This window comes from Mytilus galloprovincialis, chromosome 6, assembly GCF_965363235.1.
Source record: "Mytilus galloprovincialis chromosome 6, xbMytGall1.hap1.1, whole genome shotgun sequence".
Taxonomy (NCBI): domain Eukaryota; kingdom Metazoa; phylum Mollusca; class Bivalvia; order Mytilida; family Mytilidae; genus Mytilus; species Mytilus galloprovincialis.
In genome coordinates this window covers 20,822,968-20,848,948 of record NC_134843.1, presented here as the reverse complement: position 1 = coordinate 20,848,948, position 25,981 = coordinate 20,822,968, and the positions used below count along the sequence as shown (strand labels likewise).

The 25,981-nt window shown below is 30.7% G+C and overlaps 2 protein-coding genes across 3 annotated transcripts in view; both read left to right on the top strand.

The window, feature by feature from the left end:
- Positions 1-4,503, top strand: part of LOC143079186 (fibrocystin-L-like) — a 40,336-nt gene extending 35,833 nt beyond the window's left edge. Inside the window, exons 20-22 of the mRNA XM_076254418.1 lie at positions 802-983; positions 2,031-2,166; positions 2,925-4,503. Of these exons, the coding sequence (XP_076110533.1) occupies positions 802-983; positions 2,031-2,166; positions 2,925-3,091 (485 nt within the window). The 3' untranslated portion in view covers positions 3,092-4,503. The remainder of the gene's footprint in view (positions 1-801; positions 984-2,030; positions 2,167-2,924) is intronic.
- Positions 4,504-8,115: 3,612 nt separating this feature from the next.
- LOC143079185 (receptor-type tyrosine-protein phosphatase delta-like) lies at positions 8,116-19,695 on the top strand. 2 transcript variants are annotated; one of them, XM_076254415.1, is made up of 10 exons: positions 8,118-8,307; positions 8,533-8,601; positions 9,315-9,537; positions 12,166-12,210; positions 14,100-14,173; positions 15,848-16,070; positions 16,855-16,893; positions 17,466-17,539; positions 18,602-18,827; positions 19,598-19,695. In XM_076254415.1, exons 2-10 carry the CDS (start codon positions 8,533-8,535, stop codon positions 19,660-19,662), a joined length of 1,038 nt encoding a protein of 345 aa, XP_076110530.1. In that variant the 5' UTR covers positions 8,118-8,307; the 3' UTR covers positions 19,663-19,695. The 2 variants fall into 2 exon arrangements, with proteins under 2 accessions (XP_076110531.1, XP_076110530.1); XM_076254416.1 differs by lacking the exon at positions 16,855-16,893 and having other exon boundaries at positions 8,116-8,307.
- Positions 19,696-25,981: the final 6,286 nt, after the last annotated feature.

Sequence of the window (25,981 nt, the reverse complement as noted above, 5' to 3'; positions counted from 1 at the left end):
GCAAATTTTTGGTTCTTCCCTCGCCGGGATTCGAACCCATGCTACTGTGATATCGTGACACCAAATCGCCTGCACTGCAGCCGTCCCGCTAGACCACACGACCAACTGGGCTCTCAAAAAAAGAGCTTTCGCTGGCCGTGTGTTACCTTTCCTCGTCAGTTTTAATCTAGCGGCGTACTACAGTACATGATATATAAGGCATGAAGATGTTATTGTTACAGATCAGCTAAATTATCTATAGTAAAGGATCCTACAAATTAATGTAATATACAGTCACAGAAAATAATTATATTTATAAGTACGTCTGAGTCAGTGACAACTCTACAACAGATGTATCCATCGGATCGCCATCAATGATGGTGATACATGGCTGTGTACATAATGTATATACAACTCGTCTAAACATCAACCCAACAATGTTAGATCTGTAAATTATACACTTCGTGTATTGTATCAGAGATCCTTGTTTAATTCCTACAAGCAGGTAACACCTCCCGAAACGAAAGCTTATTTTTATAAGCTAGAGTTAGAGGAGGGGATAAGGTCTCTGCGCAATGCTAGGCGGTGTTGTCGTAGAAGTAAGAAAAAAAAGTACAGGTTCCAGCCCCGGCACCGGGGAGGAAGTTACGAATCAAATCTACTCTAACATCGTTAGGTTGATTTTCTAGGCACTTTATATATATAGTACATGATACAAATTTTACTTATGTGCTAATTTTGACAGGAAGCATAATTTGAAGCAATTTGAATATATATATATTGTATATAATATAAATTTTACTTATGTGCTAATTTTTACAGGAAGCATAATTTGGATCATGACAATAAATGGTACAACTACCAGCATCAACAACACACTATATGCTACATGTAATTTCATTGATAGTGTAGAACAAGGGCTGTCGTACAATAGTTACAATATGACATTGTCTAAGTTTTTGACTCATGATGGCAAGACTTTCAGTGAAGAACAATGTTATGAGGTAAATGTTGTTGACAGAAGTCTAGAAGCTATATTGTCTTGTTCGTGTAGCAAATTTGAATATATAAGGGTGGCACGTAAACAAACCTTGACTGAAACTAATTTGGCATGTTTGATTTTCATTAATAAAAGGAGGTGTTAAAATATTCAATTGAATTTTACAGAGCTATCTCCCTGTAGTTATGAGCTACCTTAAATTGAATTTTATAAAGGAAAACATATTATACAACACACAATGATTGATACTTTGACTTTTTCAAACATTCAGGATACAATATAAACAAATTAGAACATTGATTAGAAAGTAAGTAAGTAAATTTTTATTATAGTGACATGTGTATATAACAGTTCAGTAAAGTATAAATATATTACATACACAATAAAATACACCAGACCCATTGGGTCTATAAGTCACTTTCAAATCATAAAACGTAATTCTTTTATCACAGATTTCAAACAAAATAACAAAAAAAGATTAAGGTAAATTCAAAATAATTAATTGATTGTATGTTGATTGATTGGTGGTAGTTTATCATCACTGTTACTTTCAGATTTCTGGGCTATAACATTGCAGACAATTTTTTGGTGAAGATACTGTAACAAAACATATATCTTGTTTAATAACCCCTGTTCAATCTTAACATATAACCTAGTAAATCATATTATAACAGAAACTTCTTATATAGATACACAATGCTTTTAAAAATGGGCTATTATATGTCATTACAAATTCCACATGCTGATTACATTTTATTTTGAAATCAAGACATTAATTTGGTGTTTATGGGTGATTCTGATTAAAACCATAATATGCATTATTTGTGAAAAACTTGTGTATCTAAGACCTAAACAGTTGCAATATTGGTTAATAGTTTAATGATCCTCCCTGTTAGAATGTCTCATATTTGTGAAGTAATATACTCATGATTTGGTTTGGTATTAAACAGAAGGGGGAGGGGGAGAAATGAAACTGTTACTGTGGTTAAACAAGAAAAAATCATTCTGTCAATAGTGATAGCAGTTTATGTAATATTCTTCTGTTTTACAGGAATCTGTTGATAAGAAGAAAGATTTCATGCTTGCAATAATTATAGCCTGTTCTATGATTGGTGTAGCTCTACTTGTTCTAATAATCTTCTGTTGCCTGTGGAAATGTAAAGTTGTTCCAAAGACTAAAACTGCAGGTATGTTTTGTCAATTTGTAAAAAACCCAGCCCCAAAAAATATTTTTGAATCTAGATTATAACATGAAGAGTAGATGTAAGATCAGATTACAAAACAATACATGAGCTGAGAGTCCTCATTATTTGGCCTAAAACTTGCTCAAATAGGTTTTACAAATTTTTTGTGTTAATATAATTCATGTATATGTGCTATGCTTAAACCATAAAAAATGTATGTTCACTGATATTATGAGGTTGAAAAATTGATTGATTGGTATTTAAAGCCACTTTCATCAATGTTGAGCTATTTTGTGGGGGTTAGTTTTTAATTGTGGAGGAAGCCAGAGTGCCAAAAAAGAACTACAAACTTTGGTTGAGAAACTGACAATCATATATAAATCTAGTCAATTAGGGATAGAAAGATACAGCAGATTTGATTTTTATCCCCACATAGGGGCATTATGTTTTTCGGTCAGTTTGTCTGTCCATCTGTCCCACTTCAGGTTAAAGTTTTTGGTCAAGGTATTTTTTGATGAAGTTGAAGTCCTATGATATGATCTTTTTAATTTTAATGCCAAATTAGAGTTTTGACCCCAATTTCATGGTCAACCGAACATAGAAAATGATACTATGGACACATTCTTGTTTAAAAATGTAATCAAATGATTTTTATGTATTTTTTTAAAGACAATTACCTTTGAGAATGTTCACTGTCATGCCTGATGTATATTCATTAAATGAAGTGGGTTTTTTTTAACATTAATTGTATTTTCTTTTAGATTTGAAGCATGATTATTATAGTAGAGATGTAGACAGCATACTGTTCAGGGAGAAATCATTTATGAGTATAACATCCAACGATAAATCAGCTGCTCCCAAGGCTACTAACCTAGATTTTGGTTATTACCATGGAAAGAAGTCACCAGTAGCTCCCCTCGACTTTTAAAGACTTGCTAGATACTTTTTTGTAACACACAAAGACTGAAAAGGGCAAACACATTTATTTTTACTTTATAAGCTCTTTTTTTTGGGGGGGGGGGGGGGGTGTGGATAATTAAACTGATAATAAATGTCAAAGTGAAGTGTTTAGAAAATATGCTGTTAAATTCATTTTGGAATAGATAAATTGGGAAAAAAATCATTTTGGAATATTTCATTTTTTTTTAAAAGACACATAAGGAGTATCTATTTTGTAAGTTAGAATTTATTGTTTAAATACTCTGATGATCCGTCCAGTTATAATATGTATTTTTATATATTTCTTTAAATTGTCTTGTTACTGATTGTGTTTTATTAATCTTAGATTTATTTTTTTGCAATTAGGAAATGTTGTGCCATCACTGATGTTTTTTTTTTTAAATATTTATAATATTTTATTTTTAAGTTTTCTAATTAAAAACTAATTTTGTGTATTTGTTCTTTATTTTGTTAGTTATAGTTTATGTATATTAGCTTTTGTTTGTACTGTTTATCTTGTATTTATTTATTTATTGCTGTTTTGTTGACAAAAGTTTTTGACTTGCATTTTTGCTTCAGAATCTTCTACCTGACCTTGCTGGCAAGGACACATAACTTTTTTTATATCTTGTATTTGACTCAATGAATATTGCTATTATGTTGAAAGATGTGGAAAATTCCCAAGTTTCAAAGTATTTTCTATGTTGTAGTTCTAATTACAACATTAAGGTAATTGATAGGCTGTTGAATACCATCTAATATTACAATTTTAAGATAAACACTAATTTAAACTGAGGTTGCTGAAATGACTGTATAAATTTGGAAGCATTCAAAAGAATTTGTATCTGTTACCCTGTAAAAGTAACTGTTGTTATAATACTAGGTTAGGCACAATAAAGTCAGCTTTGTTTGAACATGTTCTAGCAAACCCAACAAGTTATTAAACAAAAATGCCAAAAGATTTTCAAAAAAGGACCATCTTCATCTAAAAAAGGGATATTTTGATATTACAAATTTGAAATTGCCTCATTTGTGGTATGTTAAAGATTCAATATTGTCTCCTAATGTGGGCCCAATACCCCTTGTTTCCTAGTTGTGTAAAGTCTTGGCTCACAAATTGAATTATACAAGTATAACTATTTGATATGCTATTTCTACATCAAAATATATTGTAATGTCTTGAGTATATATTAATCAGTATATACACATGCCCTTATTAACTGAAATTATTACCTTACCTTATTTTTCTTTACATTGTTTGTATTTAATTTCTGTATACCGTTGAGAAGTTTTTAAACCAAACTGTGATATATACCAACTGTTGGGATAATTTATGTATTGTTTAAATTATTTGGTTTTGACAAATAAATATATTTCTTTAATAAAATCTCTATTTTTCAATTAGATTTTAAACAAATGTTTGTTAATATTTAAAGAAAGGGGCCTATAAGATCAGTGTTTCATTGTATCAAAAATTACCAGAAGATACCAAGGTGCAATAAATGAATAAAGGCAACAGAAGTATACAACTGTTCAAAATTCATATATTGATTCACAGAAAACAAATCCAGGTTACAAACTAAAACCAAGGGAAACACATCAAATAACAGAAACACTGAAGTGCATAAAAAAAAACACACAATGCAAAACACACAGAAACAAACTAGAAGATGACAACTGCCATTTTCCTGACTTGGTACATGACATTTTAAGAAAAAACGGTGGGTTGAACCTTGTTTTGTGGCTAGCCAAACCTTGCACTTTAATGGTAATGTTAAATAGAACACTCAAATGACAGGAATATAGTACAAATAAATGCAAGAACATTTAGACAGAAATACACAAATAAACAATACAATAGTATATATCGACATGCTAACCAATGAATAAAAACGAATATATGTAAAACAACCAAAGACAGCACAAAAAAGCAGCAAACAAAATTAAGATAAACTACATGATGCAGAAAAACAGACAACATCATGATAAACAAAACGAAAAAAGATAAACATAAATTGCACACATAACTATGGAAACTGAAAATTGAGCACTAACCAAATAAAAACCAGTTGGGAACCCAGGTGCTATGAAAGCGTAAACAGTTTCTCCTTTACTTGTGTCAATTCATGTTGCTCATTGCAAGTAAACATTTGTGAGCCCCATTCAATAATGTGAAAATTGAGAAAAAGACGAGATTGAATTAGATTTATTGAATATATTCATGATCATTTGCAAGCCAAATCCTAATTATGTTGGAAAATTTGGATGGATGAATTTATCATTAAGAACCCTTAGTTTCCAAGGAGACCTCTAATATATTGTATTTTTCTGTCATATAGTTTTCTGATTTTGTGAATTAATTGTAGTTCGCAAAATGACTGATTAACCCAAATAAAAATATAAGAAATTACAAGAAAAGTATAGGAGACTGTAATGCCTTCCGAATTTCATATTAATAACGAATGGGAAAAATTTAGACACACTTAAAAATACTAAAATAAAAGAAATACCTATTTATTTAACCGTTTATTTTTTACCTGAATATATAGTGATGAGGGTGTTCGTTCCTCTTTTAATTCGCCCTCTCATACTATAGTACCGACTACTGCTCCATAAACACCAACATTGATTTTGCGAGCTCTTCAAAAAGTTTTACTAACATGTATGTTAAGTCCTTTGTATATAAACTCATCATAAATTCCAGGACGCGCGTTTCGTCTACAAAAGACTCGTCAGTGACGCTCGAATCAAAAAAAGTTTATAAGGCCAATCAAAATACGAAGTTGAAAAGCATTGAGAACCAAAAATTCTTAAAAGTTTTGCCGAATACACCTAAGGTAATCTATTCCTGATATAATATTGATATTTATTTTGCAGCTAGTAGAGTCCATTGAGACTTCTGTTCTATGTTGTCCATTTAGGCATCTCATTATAAACCTGTTAAACTGTAAGTTGAGGTGACATCAACTTAGAACTTAGTCTTTATGCTCTTTATAATAAGAAATTTGAAAATGATATGCCAGATTAGGTTTTGATCCGAATTGTCAGTTTCACCGATTATAGATATGTGATGGTGTGAAACCAGTGCATTCTTGGGTTAAAGTTTTGGGTAAGGGAAGTTCACCATGAAGTTGTTAATTTGAAATACATTATGTGGGCACTTTTCATATCATATGCCAAACAAAGGTATTGATTTTAATGACAATATTACATGATATTGTGTCCCAGCATTATCATTGAAAAGATCATTTATAAATTTACTGTTTAAAAAACTTATTCGATATACTAAGGATATTTCTATCCCCGTAAATACATTGTCCTAGCTGTATTCGTTCAAACCTTTCGAAATTTGTGTTCGTCAATGCTCTTCAACTTCGTACTTTAGTTTGCCTTTCAACTTTCTACTAGTTGAACGTCAATGATATTTGTTTTAAAGACGAAACGCTCATTTTGTGTACACAACTGTAAGCCTGGTATCATTGATGTTTTAACTACTGTTTTGGATAACTTTGGCATAACGCCCTCTGTCATTACCCAATGCAATACACAATTGTATTTTTTTGTCCTTAACGCAATTTCGTAATTTTAACCATATCATGCAGTTTTGCACATATTCGATTTTTATTCAAATGTTTTCCAGGTTTTCTAGAGTTACAAATTGGCTTTGTATTAGCTGTATAAAACTGAGCACACCGAACTTGTTGTTTGACTTGAATCATCCTTCACTTTAAAGTTTACTTTAATTTTATTGCTTTACTCTTGTACCTATTTTCCTTTGATGGTTTATTAGATATACTTAAACTAATATAAAACAAATAAAGAAGAGGTAAATCTGTCGCTAGCATGCAATGAAAAATGAATAGATATCCATATTCGGAAATTGGGACATAGGAATAAGCTTACCGAAATGGTTAAAGAAATAAACGAAGGGGTAATGAAAAGTAAAACAAACGGGTCTGTCATTTCTATTCATAGAAGCAGCAGTATTCACTGCATACTTTTATTGTTATACTGATCAATTATTGTTTTGTTTTAAGTATTTTTTTAATGATGGACAATATACTAGCTTGTAAATTTCCCGACCTCCTATATAAGGATTGTGGTTAAAAGGGATACTTGATGGAATGCTGTACATTAAGTGGTTTGTTAAAACAGAAAAGAGTGCAATAACGAATTTATGATATATGTTTGTCTGTTAGTAAATCGATTTTGACTTATGACATGTACTCGAGGTAAAGAACGGTACCGTTTCAAAAATATTTCTCAATTTAAATGACAATGTAATGCAATCAAAATGTTTTGTATGTGTATTTTCAATACAGGACATGAGGTGCGACTGATGATACTCAAAGTTTCGATTACTTTATTAAGGAGTGTTTTCAGCCGTATTCACCATTGTCTTATTAGTTCTGATTTTCTGAATGCGTCTTTTAAGACATTTTTCAAACTAAATCAATTATCTGTCATCAAGGACAGATGATATACATTTCGAACTGCTCATTCTATGTTTCGTTGTTTTTCATATTTATGTTTTTCCTTTAGAGTAAAAAGAAACTCTTCAAAAATACCAGGCTGATCATTTTGTATAACAAAAAGTCTCGAATGTATGTTGTTCAATACGTTTACTGTTCGTCAAGATGTATTCCTTTCAGCAACAGTGAAAATGAAGAAAATACAAGGCATACATCTATAGTGGCCAAATTTGAAGACAAATATATCCGTTGCAAGATAAATGATAAGACTTAACACATCTGCAACAAACGAGGTAAATCACTGTCAAGTCATTTTCTTCAATCAAACTGATTCAATTCTTTCAATATGATTCAATTATTTCAACATACTTCCTTCAAAGTGTTATAAAGAAACAAAAGATCCCAATAATTGTGGTCAATTGATTTATATGATATACAATCAGTTGATATTTAAATAGTGATCGAATTAAAGTATTATATTGCAGTCCGGTCCAATAGACTGGATATTTATTGTTATTAGATATAATCCTATGAAAGGATTCAGTAATGACTACAGAAGTTTAAAATGGATTACAGTAAATATATTGACTTTGACCAAGTCACACATATATTAGTACAATGTATTCCGGAATGTTTAAATGCTAAATGGTGTATTTAGGTGGAATATCAATTGATGATTTTGTAACCTTGTGAATATTGCAACATGAATTAAATCACAAGACTTCTCTTAAAGGTAGGAAACGTTTTCATTCGGCAGAATTTATATTGCAATATATTTGTCTTTAGTAACCAATCTAAATCGAAATAAACTAAATTCGATGGAAGTTATTTTAGAAATACAACATAACTCCCATTATGACATTGTGTTTAAATATCCTAGGCACTTTAGTACCTTTTACATCTATAAGTGTAATTGTATTATTTATTTTATGGTATTGAAAATTATCATAATTTGTAGATGTTTGTTCCTAGTATTCTAAAGATTTGTCCAACAGATGAAGGAACTGGTATTTACCTAGAATGGACTGTAAGAATGATCATATGTAATTTAAGTTTTGTATATCAAAATGTATAAAATATATTAAATATATTATCAATGTCATTCTTACTTAGAACCCATATACCAAGTTCTTGATTATAGATGATACGTTAAAAACTATGAATGTCAATGCCAAAGTGATAGCAACGTTATCTTTTATACCAATTCTGCATAGTATTGAGTGAATACTTGTAGTGGATAATGAAATTTATGGCAAAACGCAGATAGATTTTTTTTATTTTAATTGATGTTCGTTTTCCTACACTACAATACCCAGTTGTCATCTTCTGGGTTTTCGTTATAAAACGATCAAACATATGTTCTTCTCTGTTAACGTATATTCGCTAACCAGAATATGAGAAAGTCTCCCGTTTCGTTTGTTAAACAATCAGCCATATGGGTAATTTATCGTTGGAAGTGCTTCATTGTTGCTCACAGTTCGTCTGTTAAGTTTATTGTGATCTATGCAAATTTAGCTTGTTTTAGGAAGACAACAGGTCTTACATTACTTCTGATAATAAAAGAGTAAGAATAAGAGTGATAAGTTCCTATTTCATCCGAATAAGACGATCAATTTCAAATACAAAAAGTACTTTCCAGCGAATTTGTAGCAAAGACAGTTTTAGTTAGATTTATTCGAATGCGTCATTATTATGCATTGCTTATACAATTTATAATAAGGATAGATTCATATATTTTAGATTCCAGAAAAGGATTGCAAGCCACCAGTCCATGGGTATATTGTTGCATACAAAAGACATGAATTAGATATCAACTACAGCTGTAGAAGCCTTAAAGGCGGTCGCACCTGCAGTCATGTGATTTCATTATCACGCGTTAGCAGTAAATATAATATTATGGTTTCAGCGTATGGATACAAAGAACATGGAGATTTCTGTCCGCCTGTCATTCTCTGTATGTCTGGTAGGTAATGTAATTCTTTCTAGCTATACATGGCATAAACAAACAAAAAATACGAAGTCAGTATTTGTTAACTGATATGTCTTACGTTTGTTAAGTTGGAATGATGTGGTTTCTTTATCCTGAATTTTATTTATCAACTGTTATTCGACTATCTTTTTCGCTTTATTTCTCTAAATATAAATCTGAGTTTGAATTCAGTGTCTAATTTACTTAATGAAAAAATTACATGCATAACAAAATTTTGATGAAAAATAATAACTTGATCAGTATTTTATTCAATATTTAAATGCCATTTGTATTAAATCAACAATTACATAATCGTTTTGGAATATATAGTATGCATCAATGATTAAATGTTTGTAAACAATATTAAGTAATTATACAACAAATATGACCTTTATTTCTGTTTGTTTGATATCCTATCGTTTTAAATACTTTAACCATTTATGTTTTATTTCATTAGTTATTTTTGTTATAATGCATTTTATTTTATTTGCCGCTGTCTTTACTCGTCTCGTTCTATTTGCTTCTCATGATAACTTAGGTATACTTTTCAGACGACATAAAAGAATCGTGTTCTGAAGCTAAGAATCACTACGAAACGGACAGATACGTTGTTTATAGAGAACAAATGTAGAAATTATAAAGGATATGTTTAAATTATATAAATTGGCGGATTTCTTTTTGTTTAGATTTAAGAAACAGTCATTTGCGTTTTAAAACTTTGCGTTTTTGAATAAACTTTTTTTTCAAAATCTTTGGATGTCTCTTGTCTAATTCTGCATAGATTATCTCGACAAATATAATGAAAGTTATCAAATTTAACCCTACTGTTATGCAAAATTTTACCTTATAGACAATTTGGCAGGCAAATATATGTATATTCCCTAGCCAAAGATCTTGAACAACCCCTACTTAAAACTCGAAAATTTACCCTTAAGTCTTTGTAGCAAGAGAGATGGGTTTCCTTCTTCTTATCATTAAATGTTTATTTAACGGTGAAAGTTGACATTTGTATAGTAGTATATGACGATTGTGCTTATACACATTGGTTTTTGTATACATCACCTTTTCGTGTCATATAATTTCATATAATTCGTTTTTATGTCCTTCATGGCGTGTTATATTAACTGCATTAAATAAACATTATTCAACTGATTTGGTTTTGCTTAGTACTGTTATTATGATTAAGACCTTGTTACTTTTTATAGTATAGAACTTGTTGTTACAATTAGGTAGAAGATTATAATATTTTAATTTCTGTTTTTAACTGTAAGGAGTGTTAAGAAGCACTTAGAAAAATTGAGTTTATGTTTGAAAAAATCTTGATACTTTGCCTTTTTGATACATAACAAAAGGAAATTATTTTTTTTGCGTTCGAAATGGTTTTTTGAAATTACAACCACCAGGTACACTTGACCCAAAACATTTGAAAGCAATGGACGCAAAGACCAAAACATAAAGCAGATATATGACCAAATGGAATATAAAACAGCCAAATTTTCGAAGATCAACTTTGCTAAATGGAGTCAGAATCTAAATGTTAATAATTTCTTAATCTATATATATGGTTATTAAGCGATATATTTTAACATTTTCATCAAACGGGAGGTTTGGCTAGCTATTAAACCAGGTTCAATCGACCATTTTATTTCTTAAAATGTCTTGTACCAAGTCATGAATGCGGTAGTTGTTTACAAATATGTTGGCGTTTGTGTTTGTTGCACATCAGTGTTCCTGTTATTCCTTTATTTTTCTCTTTTTTAGTTGATCTGTTTCCTTCGGTTTTAGTTTTTAACCCGGATTTGATTTTTCAAACGATTTATGACTTTTGAACACCGGTATACTACTGTTGCCTTTATTAGCATACATTTTGTAAAAGATCTTTATTAATCATACAATTAAGGTATTTCCTCATTTTTCGTTCGATAAACACATCATTTTTTGTTTGCAGAAAATATTGATTCGGTAATTATCTGTAAATTTGAATTTCATAAAATGTTTAGAACGCTGGTGTTTTTCTATCCAAAGGCATATGTGTTTCTCGCCAGATTAAGCATAATTTGGGAGAAAGTCCATTTTGTTGCTTTTTAAACGTGTTTTAATTGACTTACCGACTGTTTGAATTAAGAGTAATTATTGGCGTCTTAATTATGTTAACCATAGATGTAATACCCATCTATACCGATATTACATCTATGTGTTAACTAAAACGTGCTCCTGGCATCTTTGATGAGATTTTTCAAAACATGTTTAACTGTTCACATCAAGACCACAACTCAAAGTGCCACAACTATACTTCTACTAAATAACGGGCTGATAGGAAGAACGCAAAATGTTTAATACTGCAGATAATCATTTTTTATCAAACTTATTAATAGACAATATATTATAATACGTGGAGTGTCCTGATATTGTTGATATATAAGTGTTTTCAAGTATATTGAGTTATGATTGTGGTTACTTGATAATTTGCTTGTTCTGTTTCCTTGTTGCTATTGATATAATATTCTGGCATCAGGGGTAATCTCGTACTGTTTATATGATTTATTAATAACCTCTCGTATTATATATCCCATTACAGTACTAAAGGGTTCAACTTTTTTTCTGCATTTTATTTCTTTCCAGATTATTTAGATGTAAATAGGAGCCAAGGATGTGGTGATATTAGAGGTTCGTAATTTATTAATGGCTAAACTGAAATCAGATAATAAGGATAATAATAAGCATACTTTTTACTTAACATAGTGTTTATAATTTGAAAATTTAGATTTCTTGCAGTATTGGCGCACTAAATCCATGTATAGTTCATTATCCTTTGAGTGAGTTATATACTCAAATGACCTGTCTTGATAAGGTTTCCGGAACAAACAAACGTTGTAAGAATACCCTCTTTCGAAAGATAATTTCGAAAAGTTTTAGTTCGATAACTCACCGTCTCGCTCACCGAAGTTGTTTTGTTAGGCATTGACTTCGGGTCACAATTAAAATTTGTGAAAAAAGGCGACGAAGGTGTCAAATGAATTAAGGTTCGCAGTGATCAAGCACATACATACATTGTGCATTGGTATTTGGCAGTTGGACTTGTTTCATACTTGATTCATCTAATGTTTGTGAGGAAAAGACTGCATAAATAAAGGCAACAGTAGTATACCGCTGTTCAAAACTCATAAATCCAGGGACAAAAAACAAAATCGGGGTAACAAACTAAAACCGAGGGAAACGCATTAAATATAAGAGGAGAACAACGACATAACACCGAAACGTAACACACACAGAAACGGACCAAGCATCAGACAAAACACCACGAGAATAACAAATATAACATGAAAACCAAATACATGAATTTGGGATAGACAAGTACCGTGCCACGTCTGATCTCAATATCTCAAAAATAAGAGAAAACACAAACGACTCAACGTTAAAATGCAACACACACAGAAACGAACAATAATATAACAATGGCCATCTTCCTGACTTGGTACAGGGCACTTTTAAAGGGGAATAAAAGTGGTGGGTTGAACCTGGTTTTGTGGCATGCCAAACCTCGCACTTTAATGGCAAAGTTAAATATAACATTGAAATGACAACATAATATTACAGGACTACAATACAAATAAATAGGAGAACATATTAGACAAAGAAAAACATGATTAATAGATAACAAAAAGCATCAGGTTTAAAATTCAATACGCCAAAAACGCGCCTTGTCCACACAGGACTTACAAGTGACGCCCAGATATAAAAGATCGAAAGTGAAAAAGGTACAAAGTTGTACAGCACTGAAGATCAAAAGTTGAAAAGGTTTTGCCAAATATGGCATTGTTTTTATGCCCGGGATAAGAACATCCTTATTATATAGAACAACTCATGCTATTACAAACAGTAAATTTTAACAAATGAATATGAAAGAGATATACATAATGAAACTGAAGTATTAACTAATTACAGAAAACTAAACCCGAATACATAATGCTATTAAAGTTTAACACAGAATAGACACACCCGAATCAGTCCAGGTGTCAACGTAATTACAAAAATGTGACGTCACATACGATGGCGAAAAGGTACAAACGTTATGCCACATTTGAATTTATAAAATTTAGAAACAGCATGACGTCACATATGAAAAACTATCAAAGTGAGATAGAATTAGGATTGATTTAAGATTATATTAGAACTAAATACTGATAATTAATTTAAACAAAATGCATATTGCAATACTTATTAATAGCAATTAACTGTAATATATATATGTCCAGTTTGTTATGAATCCAACTTCAAACGTAAATAATCGTACAAAATTTAATATAATTTAAAACATAAATGCTAAAAATACCGTTTTTTTAGATCAGAAATTATTGCGTTGATTGCACTTTTTGAAGAATGGACAAAAATGTGAGATTTAATATTGCAATTTCAGGAAAAATCTGCATAATAATAATACAAAATTATTGATACAAGTTCAAACGTAGTCTAATTTATGTCGCTTCCTCGGACACATATGTTCAATGCCATCAATAGCAGTACTCGTACTATATAATCGATATAATATTTTCCAGAACTGCTACCAAAACCTAAGATAACCAAGACAAAGTCATTGCATGAAGGCAAAGGGCTACATTTGAAATGGAGAGTAGGTACAACCTTATTTTGTAATACTTAAGACACACACTGTTAATTTATGAAAATGTATTGAATTGTTTCTTTTTTAACTTTGGATTTACAAAGTCAAAGCAGTTATACCATCTAATTCAAAAAATAATCAAAGATAGCAGGCTGCGATCACCCATAGTTTTGGTGGGGTTCGTGTTGTTTATTCATTAGTTTTCTATGTTGTGTCATGTGTACTATTGTTTTTCTGTTTGTCTTTTCATTTTTAGCCATGGAGTTCATTTTCGATTTATGAGTTTGACTGTCCCTCTGGTATCTTTCGTCCCTCTTTTATACTGTATAACAAAGAACTTGCATTTGTAATGAAATTTAGATCATTACTAAAGAGACTTTTACTTTCAAAATTCATTTCTGTTGCAGTATAAATGTAACCGTAAATGTTATCATCGGATACGTCGAAACAAAAAAGTCAAAAGACCAAATAACGAACGAAGTTGAAAATTAAAAGTTATGATAAACATTATGTAGCGAATTGTTATGGAAGATGTCGTATCCATTTAGTTCTGTCTATTCTTCAGTAGAGGCATGACAAAGTTTTATTTTTAAAGAAATATGCTGAAAGTAAAATGTAAAAAATAGCAAATATACCGAACGAATGGATAAACTAGATGTGTCGAAACGGCACGAATAGCCCCGTCTCAAAAAATTGAAAAATCTGCAATTTCAATTACACATGTGGACACAAACATGATGGTAGTTTCACATATCAAAAAGCAGCTCAAAATCTGAAAAAAGTCCGTATAAATGTGATTTTCAACATTTTCAAAGTCATAAACCCTTAAATATAGAAAAAATCAGCGGAGCGGAACTAAATTTAAACTTGATATGTAACTCATCATGGTTAACTCACATACCAAAAATCAGCCCAATATCTAAAGTATTTTGAAAAAAAGTTCGTGTAACTGTGACTTTCAACAATTTATCAAAGTTCAAAGCCCGTACTTTCGGCAAAAATTAGCCGAGCGGAACAAAACTAAAACTTGATCTGTAATTCATCATGGGTAACCTACATACAAAATATCAGGCCAATATTTGAAAGCGTTTAGAAAAAAAGTCCGTATAACTGTGATTTTCAACAATTTATCAATTGAAAGTCAAAAACCGTAATTTCGGCAAAAATTAGCCGGGCGGAACGAAACTTTAACTTGATCTGTAACTCAACATAGTCAACTCACATACGAAAAAACAGCCCAATATCTGAAGGCGTTTAGAAAAAAATCCGTATTATTGTTTGTTGCAGAATGACAGAATGACGGACAAGGGTGAAAATATATGGCACCGACAACTTCGTTGCGGGGCCATACAAATGTCATATTCCTGACTTGGTGCAGGCATTTTCTTATGTAGAAAATAGTGGATTAAATCTGGTTTAGCTAGCAAAACAATCGACAAAAACAACGGCTAGAGAGTTTTAAAAACAAAGATATGACTCCTGCGGTTTTTTTTTAAAGAAATATGCTCAAGTTTAAGAAATTGACATTAACAAAAGCATTTTTTTAATGAGTAACAAAATAAGTGGTTTTCATATTTAGGCTTCAACGCTTTTGTCTTTCATAGCATCTGGTAGGGTTTACCCATAAACACTACTAAACTCAACAATTCAAGGTTTGATCTTTTTTTTTTTATCATTACGTAGGTTCCTTTAGACGTGTCTAATGTTATAATAGAAGGATACATTGTTGCTTACAAAAGATGCGGATTGGATACACAGTACAAAGAAAAAATGGTTCCTGGTATGAATACGAAGTGTCATGCAATTACTGGAACTAAACCATGTACATTATATGAAGTGAAAGTTGCGGCTTGCGCTAATGAGGGCACTGGTTTATTTTCTGTACCTGTTATTGTACGAACAGGAGGTAAGAATTGTCGGGATGGATTTCAATTTAAAAGATAATTTCATTTTGATTTAGTCTATAGCTTATTATCTGATACGTCTATGCAAATTCTTTTTATACCATTTAACCTGTGAATGCAAAATCCCCCGTACCTTTTAGAAAAATTTAAACTTGTTAAGAGTTGTGCTGGAACATATTAATATCGATACCTCTAGATGGTTGAATAAGCCTTATAGCCTTGTTCTTGTTTGTCCCATTGAAAAACTGATCTGTAGTAGTTTTGTAAACATTATTATTAATTAATAACATTTGTAAAGATTGATGAAAACCATGATGATTACTTTAAGAATAACCTTTCTCTGGAAAACTCGAGATATAAAAGATCAACAATTTGTCTACATTCATATAATGTATTATATAAATATATCGAAACCATAACACCTGAGTATCTTCTCCCATTTTTTAAGAATATCATTATTTACAACCATACATTCAAAAAGCCGAGAGGGGAAAACTGAAGTCGAGTTAATCGCGAAAACACAAAAGCTTAAAGTCAAATTTACCCGTGGGAAATGGTAAACTCATTGAGTAGATCACTAGCTATAGGTGTAATGCTTACAAGAAATCATTCTCCATAAGCTGTTGAACAGACATAGTGAAAGCGTGAGTTTTAACAGATTTAACAAGACTACTTTGGTTCAACATCGTAAAAATTCCAATTTTAAATAAATTTACATCTATTGGAATACTGATCTATATTTTCTGTTGATCGAACTAGTTTTGTATTTCATATATCTCTCTGCAGTTGAAAATCAGCAGCCTCAGAAAATGTCAGAAAGAGCAGGTGAGTTAATTGTACTAATACTAAGACAACGATAGTACCAGTGTTAGAATAAAACTCTCCATTTATTATTTGGTGTTTTGCAAGCGCACATAACTGTAAGCATGCAATTAATTATTTCTCATCTAAATTGGGAAACAACAAAACATATGTACTCTCTGATTTTGCCTACATTACATGTTATTTTCAAAATGTGTTTCGAAATTTTGTTTAAGGATTTATTATCTCCTGGAGCAGATTCCCTATGCTGTGCTTTTTCTTCAAGTGGGAAGCAATCCGTTTCTTTCGCAGAAAGAAGTAAAATACGTTTAAATACAATTATTATTGACCTCTATAAAATTGCATTGGATAATTGAATACATCTTAAGAGAATATAAATGATGCCCCTAAGATTGACAACCGTTTAAAAATAGACAGGAAGATACTGAGTTTTAAAAATATGCATTAGACATGTTATTAAATACTATATTGTTCAGCTGGTAAATGAAAATATACAGATGAGATATTTCGTATTAAGCAACTCAAATTGATTAATTAATATGTTCTTAATTTCGACTACAATTTTATTTTTACAGAGCCAACATTTACCCCAGCAATAACTGGAATATGTAATATAATTGGTCATCCGGGAGTTTTTGTCAGATGGAAGGTTTGTTGTTACAGTATTTGAATATTCATCAACTTAATCTAATGTATATTATTTATATTAATTATTTTTTTTAATTGTAATGTGTATTTCTATGATTGTACTAAATGATGAAGCTGTGTAAGTGTGTTATTGGACTGCGGTTGTCGGTGTCTAAATTCATGTTTCTTAATGTTACATATTATATACCAAATTACAAGTATATATTGTACATCGAAAAACAAATAATCAGTATGTTTATGTGTGTTACATTTTAGTGTTATGTCGTTGTTCTCCTCTTATATTTAATGCGTTTCCCTGGGTTTTAGTTTGTTACCCCGATTTTGTTTTTTGTCCATGGATTTATGAGTTTTGAACAGCGGTATACTACTGTTGCCTTTATTTAGTCTTACAATGTGCCTATTGAACAGCTGAGTTTAGAATTGTTAAAATGCTCGTAATAGAATAACCACTCATGGAAAATTTAAGTGTTGTCTTGGGTCAAATGATGATTGAATTACTTAATTTTAAATATTTGTTCATTTTGAGAGATTATATCAACAAGATGTGGTATGAGTGTAAATGAGACAATTCTCCATCCTAGTCACAACGTATAAAAAACTAACAACCTTCAACACGAAGCCTTGGGTAACATCGAATGAACTGCAAGTTATAGAGGACCCCAAAATGACTAGTGTATACAAAACAAGAAGAGAAAAATGTGATTTTTTTTATAGCAACTGATCACAATTGATATACATGTCCATATGTGTTTGATATGTGTATTTATCTGTATTCTTTTAAATTGCCATTTGAATCCACATTGCAAAAAAGTATTAGCAAAAACACCAAACTGTAAGGTAAATTCAAAACGGGGGATCCATAAAACATGACCAATTCAAACATTAGATTATATCTACTAGAGGTATAAATGGAAAACAGGTGTCACATTCCTGACTAGGTACAGGCATTATTTGAAGCCCAAAAAGAGGTGCGAAAGATACCAAAAGGACAATGGTGGATTGTCCTGGTTTTAAAGCTAGTTAGCCACAAAATTAACTGCAATCAAAACCACTCTATGTTCAGATACCTGATAATGCTGATATGAAGAACGTGGATGGTTATATTGTTGCATTTCGTAAAACTGTTCCAAGTACTGCAGAATACCACAGATGTGTTATCCATGACAACTCTATGACATCACACTACAAAGAAGGGCTCCAGTTTGGTATGACCTATCAAGTGAAAGTTGCAGCCTACAATTCTCTTGGGTGTGGACAATTTACACTGCCCAAATTGTTTGTGTTTCATGGTTTGTATTTTTATCATTTATTCTTTTTTTGAAAAATTAATGATATGTTTAAGAACATCACATATCAGAGCATTTTCAGCCAACACAACAGAGTTAAATATCATTGAGATACCGTTAATGAGGGAACAGTAACAAAGGGATATGTCCCCATCACTAACGTAGCTCTTAAAAGTTTATATCCAATCTTTATGTATGTGTTATTACTGTTCGGCAACAATCACCGCATTTTTAGAGACATACATTTATTATATCATATATTTTGTTTACATAACTAGAAAAACAGCTGCTGTACAGACCACACTTCAAAGCTACCGATACACATAGGTTAAAATCGAAGTACAAAACTGATAAACTTAAACGGGATCACACCAAAAGTTATGACATCATAGGCAACTCCTGATATACATGCATTTTACTAAAATATATACGAAAGGCTGTCAAAGATAACATAAAAAATGGAAACTATAACAACAGTGGATAATAATAAAGGGCTCAAGCTATGATTAATTGCTTACTGTGCATTCATTATTATTCGTTGGATACCAATTTTCGTAGGTTTCATGGGTATAGGTGAACCACGAACTCACATGTTTAACGAATAAAAACATTTCTATAGGTTTTGTATGAAAAGATTGGCAAAACCACGAAATCAAATATTCACGAACGTGCACTTTTTCCTAAATCAAGAAAATTGATATGCACGAAAATATTTGAATCCACAGTAATGGATTATACAAAAGTTGAATAACATTATTTTTAACTTTCTTCAGGAAAGGATGCATCGAAAAGGCGGAAACTGAACAGGAAGCTCAAATTTAAGACTAAAATATCATGAGATTTTTCAGAATAAATATTTTTGTACATGTTATATTTTGCTGTTCTTCATATGTCATTGATTAATATATATTTGTATCTATTGCATGTCTGGTTATACACATTTTGAAATACAAATGCAGTATTAAGTTAGAGTGTTGAACAAGTATTTGTTGGTATTTATTTTGATTGGTAAATACTTAGTTATAGGGTCACCATTCTCAAACATCAGACATGTCAAACTCACTGTTTTTTCACATTTACACCTACCTTTTTGTGCTATATTCCTGCCACGTACTGATGTCATTTTAGCGATATTTTTTTAACATTGCCATATAAGAGAGAGGTGTGGCTTGCAATGAAACCAGGTTCAATCCATACTTTTTTTTCTTGAAATGTCCTGTACAATGAATAAACGGATATGGCAGTTATCAAGTAGTCTGTTTCTGTGTATTATGGCATTTTCTTTAGTATCAACATCTAGATTCACTCAACAATAACAGAAAGTAGTTTCATAACTCCAAAGCACGGATTTATGTCTGGTAAAATTTATGTTAATAGTTTACAAAGTGGTTTCTTGAAGAACTTGGAAGACCTAGCAATATAACGTTGACTGTAAGGATCCACATGTAATAAAGGTATCCAGTGCAGTGAAATAAGATCTAGTTCTGATCTTCAGTTGAAATTACAAAGGATCATAGAAAAGACCTTATTGTAATTCAAGATTTCCTCTGTGATAATTTTCTTGGGGTATAAATTAAGTGTCCAAGTGAATTGTCAATACATAATTCATATATATCAAGCAGTATGTGTAACGGGATTCACTGCAGAGACAACAACGTATTTGTCAGGCAGGTATTTAGCTTCAATTAACTCTTGAAAGATAGATTAATGATGATTTTTTAAAGATCCAGTCAGTTTTTTTCAGTACTTATCTGTATCAAAGGCCTCGCAGCCTACCATTCGGAAAGTGTATCTAAGTCTCGTTTTACTTCATTATGTCCATTTCGATCAGTATTTAAAATGTGTTTCCAAAAAACGGAGTAACGGCTCAGAAAATATCAGGCTCCTAGATCTCGTAGAGAAGTGTTATTGTCGATATTCAGGTCACCAGTAATAATGGAGACTACGCTTTTTTTAAGATATCAATACCTGATTCCATAAACATTAAGATCCTAAGAGTATTTTTAAAGCCTGACTGTTTGATTTTAGTTAAAAATATTCTTGTTTTTGTTTTTCTACAATAAAACATATCTGTTTGGACTGTACCATACGTTTTAAGAAAAAAAAACGAATTAATGAATCTTAAAATATCGATAGATGTTTGGAAAGACTGGATATTTTCTAGAAATAAAGTGATCACTAACGTCACTGTGATATTGTTCATTGTCCTATAGTCCAAACAAAAACAATAGTTAGTGTAAGCAAGGAGACGAGATGATATTATCACACAATGGTCTGTCGATTTTTAAATAGAGTAGTTTACCTAAAGGATGACAGGGGGAAGAAATTGTAGTCTCATATCTTTGTCCAAAAAGCAGTGAAGTCCATGCATAGTGGGGTGTCTGTTTGTCTGTGTGAGATGTACAAAACGGCAGTCACGTCCAGTCAAAATGAAGACTTTAAATCTGATACCTTGTGTAGAGAGAGTACTTTGCTCTCTGCACATTAGGAACCACTGCAACAACTCTTCGATGGTCCTGATGTGGTCTGTAGCAAAGCAAAATGCTGTCCCTATCCAACATACCATCATTTTCTAGTGGTAGTCTAAATTAACCTGACCTATCCTTGACTGCCTCTATTACATGTCATATCTATTGTATTTACTGTTCTCATCCTGAACATGCACGACATATCAACAATCAAAAGTATCTCAAATATTAACCTATCCAGATATCTCAGAAGTACAAAATAGTTACTCTCAATCTCAAGCAGAATATTTATGAAAGGGTTGTAAATTATGTTGTTTCTTGTGTCAATATGTTTGATTATACTGTCATGGGTATGTTATATGATCCCCCTCTTTTTCATCAATAATAAATACAACATAAAGTCAAAAGTTTTTAAAAAGCAACATTTAATTCTTTCAAACATCTACACAATGTAGTCAAATAAATACAATTGTATAAAAAGACAACCATTAACAAGTGAAGCATTCAACATTATCATGTTGATGCTCTAATATCTAAACATATAATTACAAACTATTTATCAAACACTTTATTGTGCAATTTACCATAAATTTTACTTTCAAGTATTTGTATTTGAGAAATTGCACTTACATAGATTAAATATACATATTATTGTCAGGCTATTTTTGATTGTGAAGCCATCATAAAGTGTTGCACTCTTTTACTTTTCATGCTAGGTAATCGAAAAATATATATCATTGTAAAAAAGACTGTTCATTTATTTTGTAAATATAAGAACAAGTACTTATGCGTTTTGCTCATTTGGAAAAAAAAGCAAAACAAGGAAGGAGTTTCAACACTTGTGTGTCTCAATAAGCAAAATTGTCTCTAATTGTAATAAAAATCTTTTTTTAATGGATCAAGTGAACAGAAATGAAATGTGAATTTTACTCAGGTGCTGCTATATGAGATTGCTGTGTGACTTTATATCATTATAGTACCATTTGAGTGAACACATAAAATACAAGGCACATTATGTAGTGATGAATTGTAAAAATGATAAAAACAAAATCACAAGGCACACACTGTTGTGATTAATGAAATTAATTGGTGAAACGGAAAGTGCACTCTCAGCACTTGTGTGTACCTTTCTTGTGCTATGAAAACTACATTTTCTGGTCAAAGGAAATTTGCATTTTCATTAATTATTTAAGGAAATATGGTACAAAAGTTGATGAATGCAAACTTATTTTTAACAAAGGTGGAAAGAAAAATACTGATTTATCATTTTTTGTAACTCTGGAATGTGAAAAAAATGTCATGAAGTAAAAGAAAAATCAATCAAGTTATATGCAATATAATAATAAGATGTGGTTAGATTACCAATGAGACACCTCTCCTTTAGAGACCAAATGAAGAAAAAGATACCAACCATACGTGATTGCACATGTTACTTTAAAACATGTTTACTGAGACAAACAATGGTAAATCAGGATACATTAATGAAAGCATATGGAGAATGACACAAAAAATAATGACTTCATAACATCTCATTCAAGTGTTAAATGTCTGGGTAAAACGAAGTGGACCCCATATACCAAATTAATCACTCAACATTTGATTAAAATTACACACAGGCACACATAACTAAAAGCAAAACAACACAAATCTGTGTGAAAATTCAGGAACAAGTTTCTTTAACAGCAAACCTTAAACCACTGATTATAACATAGAATGAGGAATGATTTGATATAGATGTAAATTAATACAAGAACTAAATTATTTCTAAATCTCCTATAACTAAATGATGAGACAGAAAAGTATTGCACTAAAACATTCTATTTTGTTTAAATCTACAAATGCAAAGAGGTCTATAAACGCTGTGTTACTTTTCTTTCAGAAGAGAAACTATTGTTTTAGGAATGTAATTTCAATGAAGTCACAACCAAAAAATAATAATTCAAATTCATATTAATAAAATCAAAAACATTGTCTACCATATTGGTCAAGAACAACTTGTTAACACAACCACAACTATTTAGATAGAACAAGTCATAAATTGCTATAGTTAAATAAAAATTTATGATACCATCACTACTGATAATATCAGATGTCTGATTTCTGAATTTGAAACAAGAGTTGTAGTAAAAATCAACTAAATGACATATATCACAATGTATCTAAAAATCTGTTTTCAAATAGACACAACAAACATATAATTTGGTCTTTTTCATTAATTAAATAAAACACAGTAAAACAAGGAAAAACGTCCCCAATTTCTATATTTCATATAAATTTCTCATTCTTCAAATATGATTTTGATGGATTTGTTTGAATCTACTGATTTTTGTTTTGATTATTAATAATAGATCATTTACTGTTACACACATAAATTTCTAAATACCTCAAACACTTGACATCATTTAGAAAAAAAAATTGAAACTACAGACAGTTTTCAATTATAGGTTAAGATTTCATCAATATCAGACAAAATTTCTTTGAATTTAGTTTTAAACGTAATACAGTGACAAATCTTTGTATTGGGACTTGACATGTCCATTCACAGTAAGTCTAGAAAAGAGTTCCAAAGTAAATCCAATTTATGACTAGTACACAACACCTTGATAAAATTTTCTATAAAAACTAAACATTTCAAATCTAATAAATCTCTATTAACACATTGTATCTACAAATAAACTTCACATAACATTACAGATAAATCTATATATACAACCTTAACATTATTTGTCACAATGTTATATTCAACAATTGGATTAAAATCGAATAGAATATAAAATCACTAACTTATCACAATTTTAATAAACAACATGATTAAATGTTTATGTAGTACATGTACTTTAATTTCAAAATGATCTCAATTGCCATACAAGCCATTTCAAATGCATTTTTATATACAAATTTTGTGGGAATCTTTTAGACAACCCAAGGTGATAATAATAAATCAAAATAAAATATATTCCATTACTTGTGTTTATTCTATGGATAGTTATTTTAACTTCTATCTTCTCTACAAAATGCAAGTAGATATAAGAAGATGCGTTAAGAGTGTCAACGAGACAACTCTCCATCCATTAGTCACAATGTATAAAAGTAAATCGTTATAGGTCAAAGTACGGTCTTCAACACAGAGGCCTGGCTCACAATGAACAGCATGATATAATGGGCCAAAAAAAATACTGGTTTTAGCCATAGTTTCAGATCAAGCAAAGAAAGGGAAGATAATCTAACCATTGATCCAAAATAACTGATTATTTGTTTATAATCAGAATATACATCTTCTATTCAATTAAAAATTGTCAGTAGTAAAAGTCATATGGAAAATTTTTAAAAACAAAAAACAGAAATATTATCACAGATACACTAACAAAGATGTACAAATAATTTAGGATTGTCTAAAAATATTTCTCGCTTTTTCAGATAGATAAAGTTATATATTCTTGATGACTTCTCTGGTCAGAAAATGTCAATCACAATTTTCATTAAAATTGATTGATAAAGGATTTGAACTTTTCAAAGGATGTGAATACAAAAGATCATAATAGGCGGAACAAACATTTTTTTTAACTGATATAATAAAGAAAAGGATGAGTGTAAATATGTAAAGGTCAAGACAGACAATGTGTTTATCAAAGCATGCATAAAAACATATAACTTTAAACATCATGTAATTGAAGCACATACAGGTGTGACACCACCAAAACAATGACGTCACTAATGTTTGAATGTTAAATTAGTACATAAACAAGAAAATTACAAAGCACACACTTTTGTGTAACATAATCCTACAATTCATTGCCATTTTTGACATTTCAGGAATAGAAAAAAAACTCATTCTTTTTTATATTGGATTTATTAAAATTCATGAGACTTAAAGAGAAAAAACTTCTTTTGATGCATATCTCAAACAGAGTGTTAAAATTACACCTGCAATAGTCCATTTGCCAATTACCGATTTGATTCTGTTATTACACACTTTTTAACCAAATTACTTCCCTTTGTCAATCATAGACTCGTTCCATACCAGATAAAATTGGCTTTTGCCAATGCAAAGCATGATGAATTAAAAGTGATGTATCGGCAGTTTTACTTATTTATTAAGAAACATAATTTCTGATGTAAAATGTATTTAGCTTAACAACAAATTAATGTAAATAAAAGATTTGAAAACCTTAAAGAATCCTCACATTACGCACAGGTAAATTTGCTTTTTTTCGCTAGCCCTCCATTGTAAATAAAAATTAATGTCCCTCATAAGGGAGACAACTAAAAAAGGGATCTCTAATAACAGGGTCAAATACGGGAATTGGCAAATAGCTTATTCATACCAAAGCTTGTGAAAATGGAAGCTGGATGAAAATCATAACATCTACTCAAGACAATTTCTCTTATCATGCTGAAATTAAGATGAAACATCCATATCACTAGACTTAACTAGCAATTTGGCAAGCAATATAAAATCAACTTTTTGATAAAAAAAAAAACATATTTAAATTTTGAATTGCTTGTATTTATTTGAGCATTAAACATCATAAAAATTAACTGCACCTTACTTAAGTTAGGGTTTCTAAAAATATATTGAGGTAGAAAAGAAATTTTCTCTCAATCAAAAGTAATAATGGTCATTATCATAAACTCTTGTGATGTCTTGATCTGGACGGACTATACATTATGATACGATGAGAACACAGT

Bases quoted from the DNA above. Each gene is read 5' to 3' on its own strand.
- LOC143079185 (XM_076254415.1), top strand. From the start codon at position 8,533: ATGTTTGTTCCTAGTATTCTAAAGATTTGTCCAACAGATGAAGGAACT. The intron at 16,894-17,465 runs GTGAGTTAATTG...TTATTTTTACAG, and splicing joins GAAAATGTCAGAAAGAGCAG to AGCCAACATTTACCCCAGCA. The intron at 18,828-19,597 runs GTTTGTATTTTT...AACTTTCTTCAG, and splicing joins CAAATTGTTTGTGTTTCATG to GAAAGGATGCATCGAAAAGG.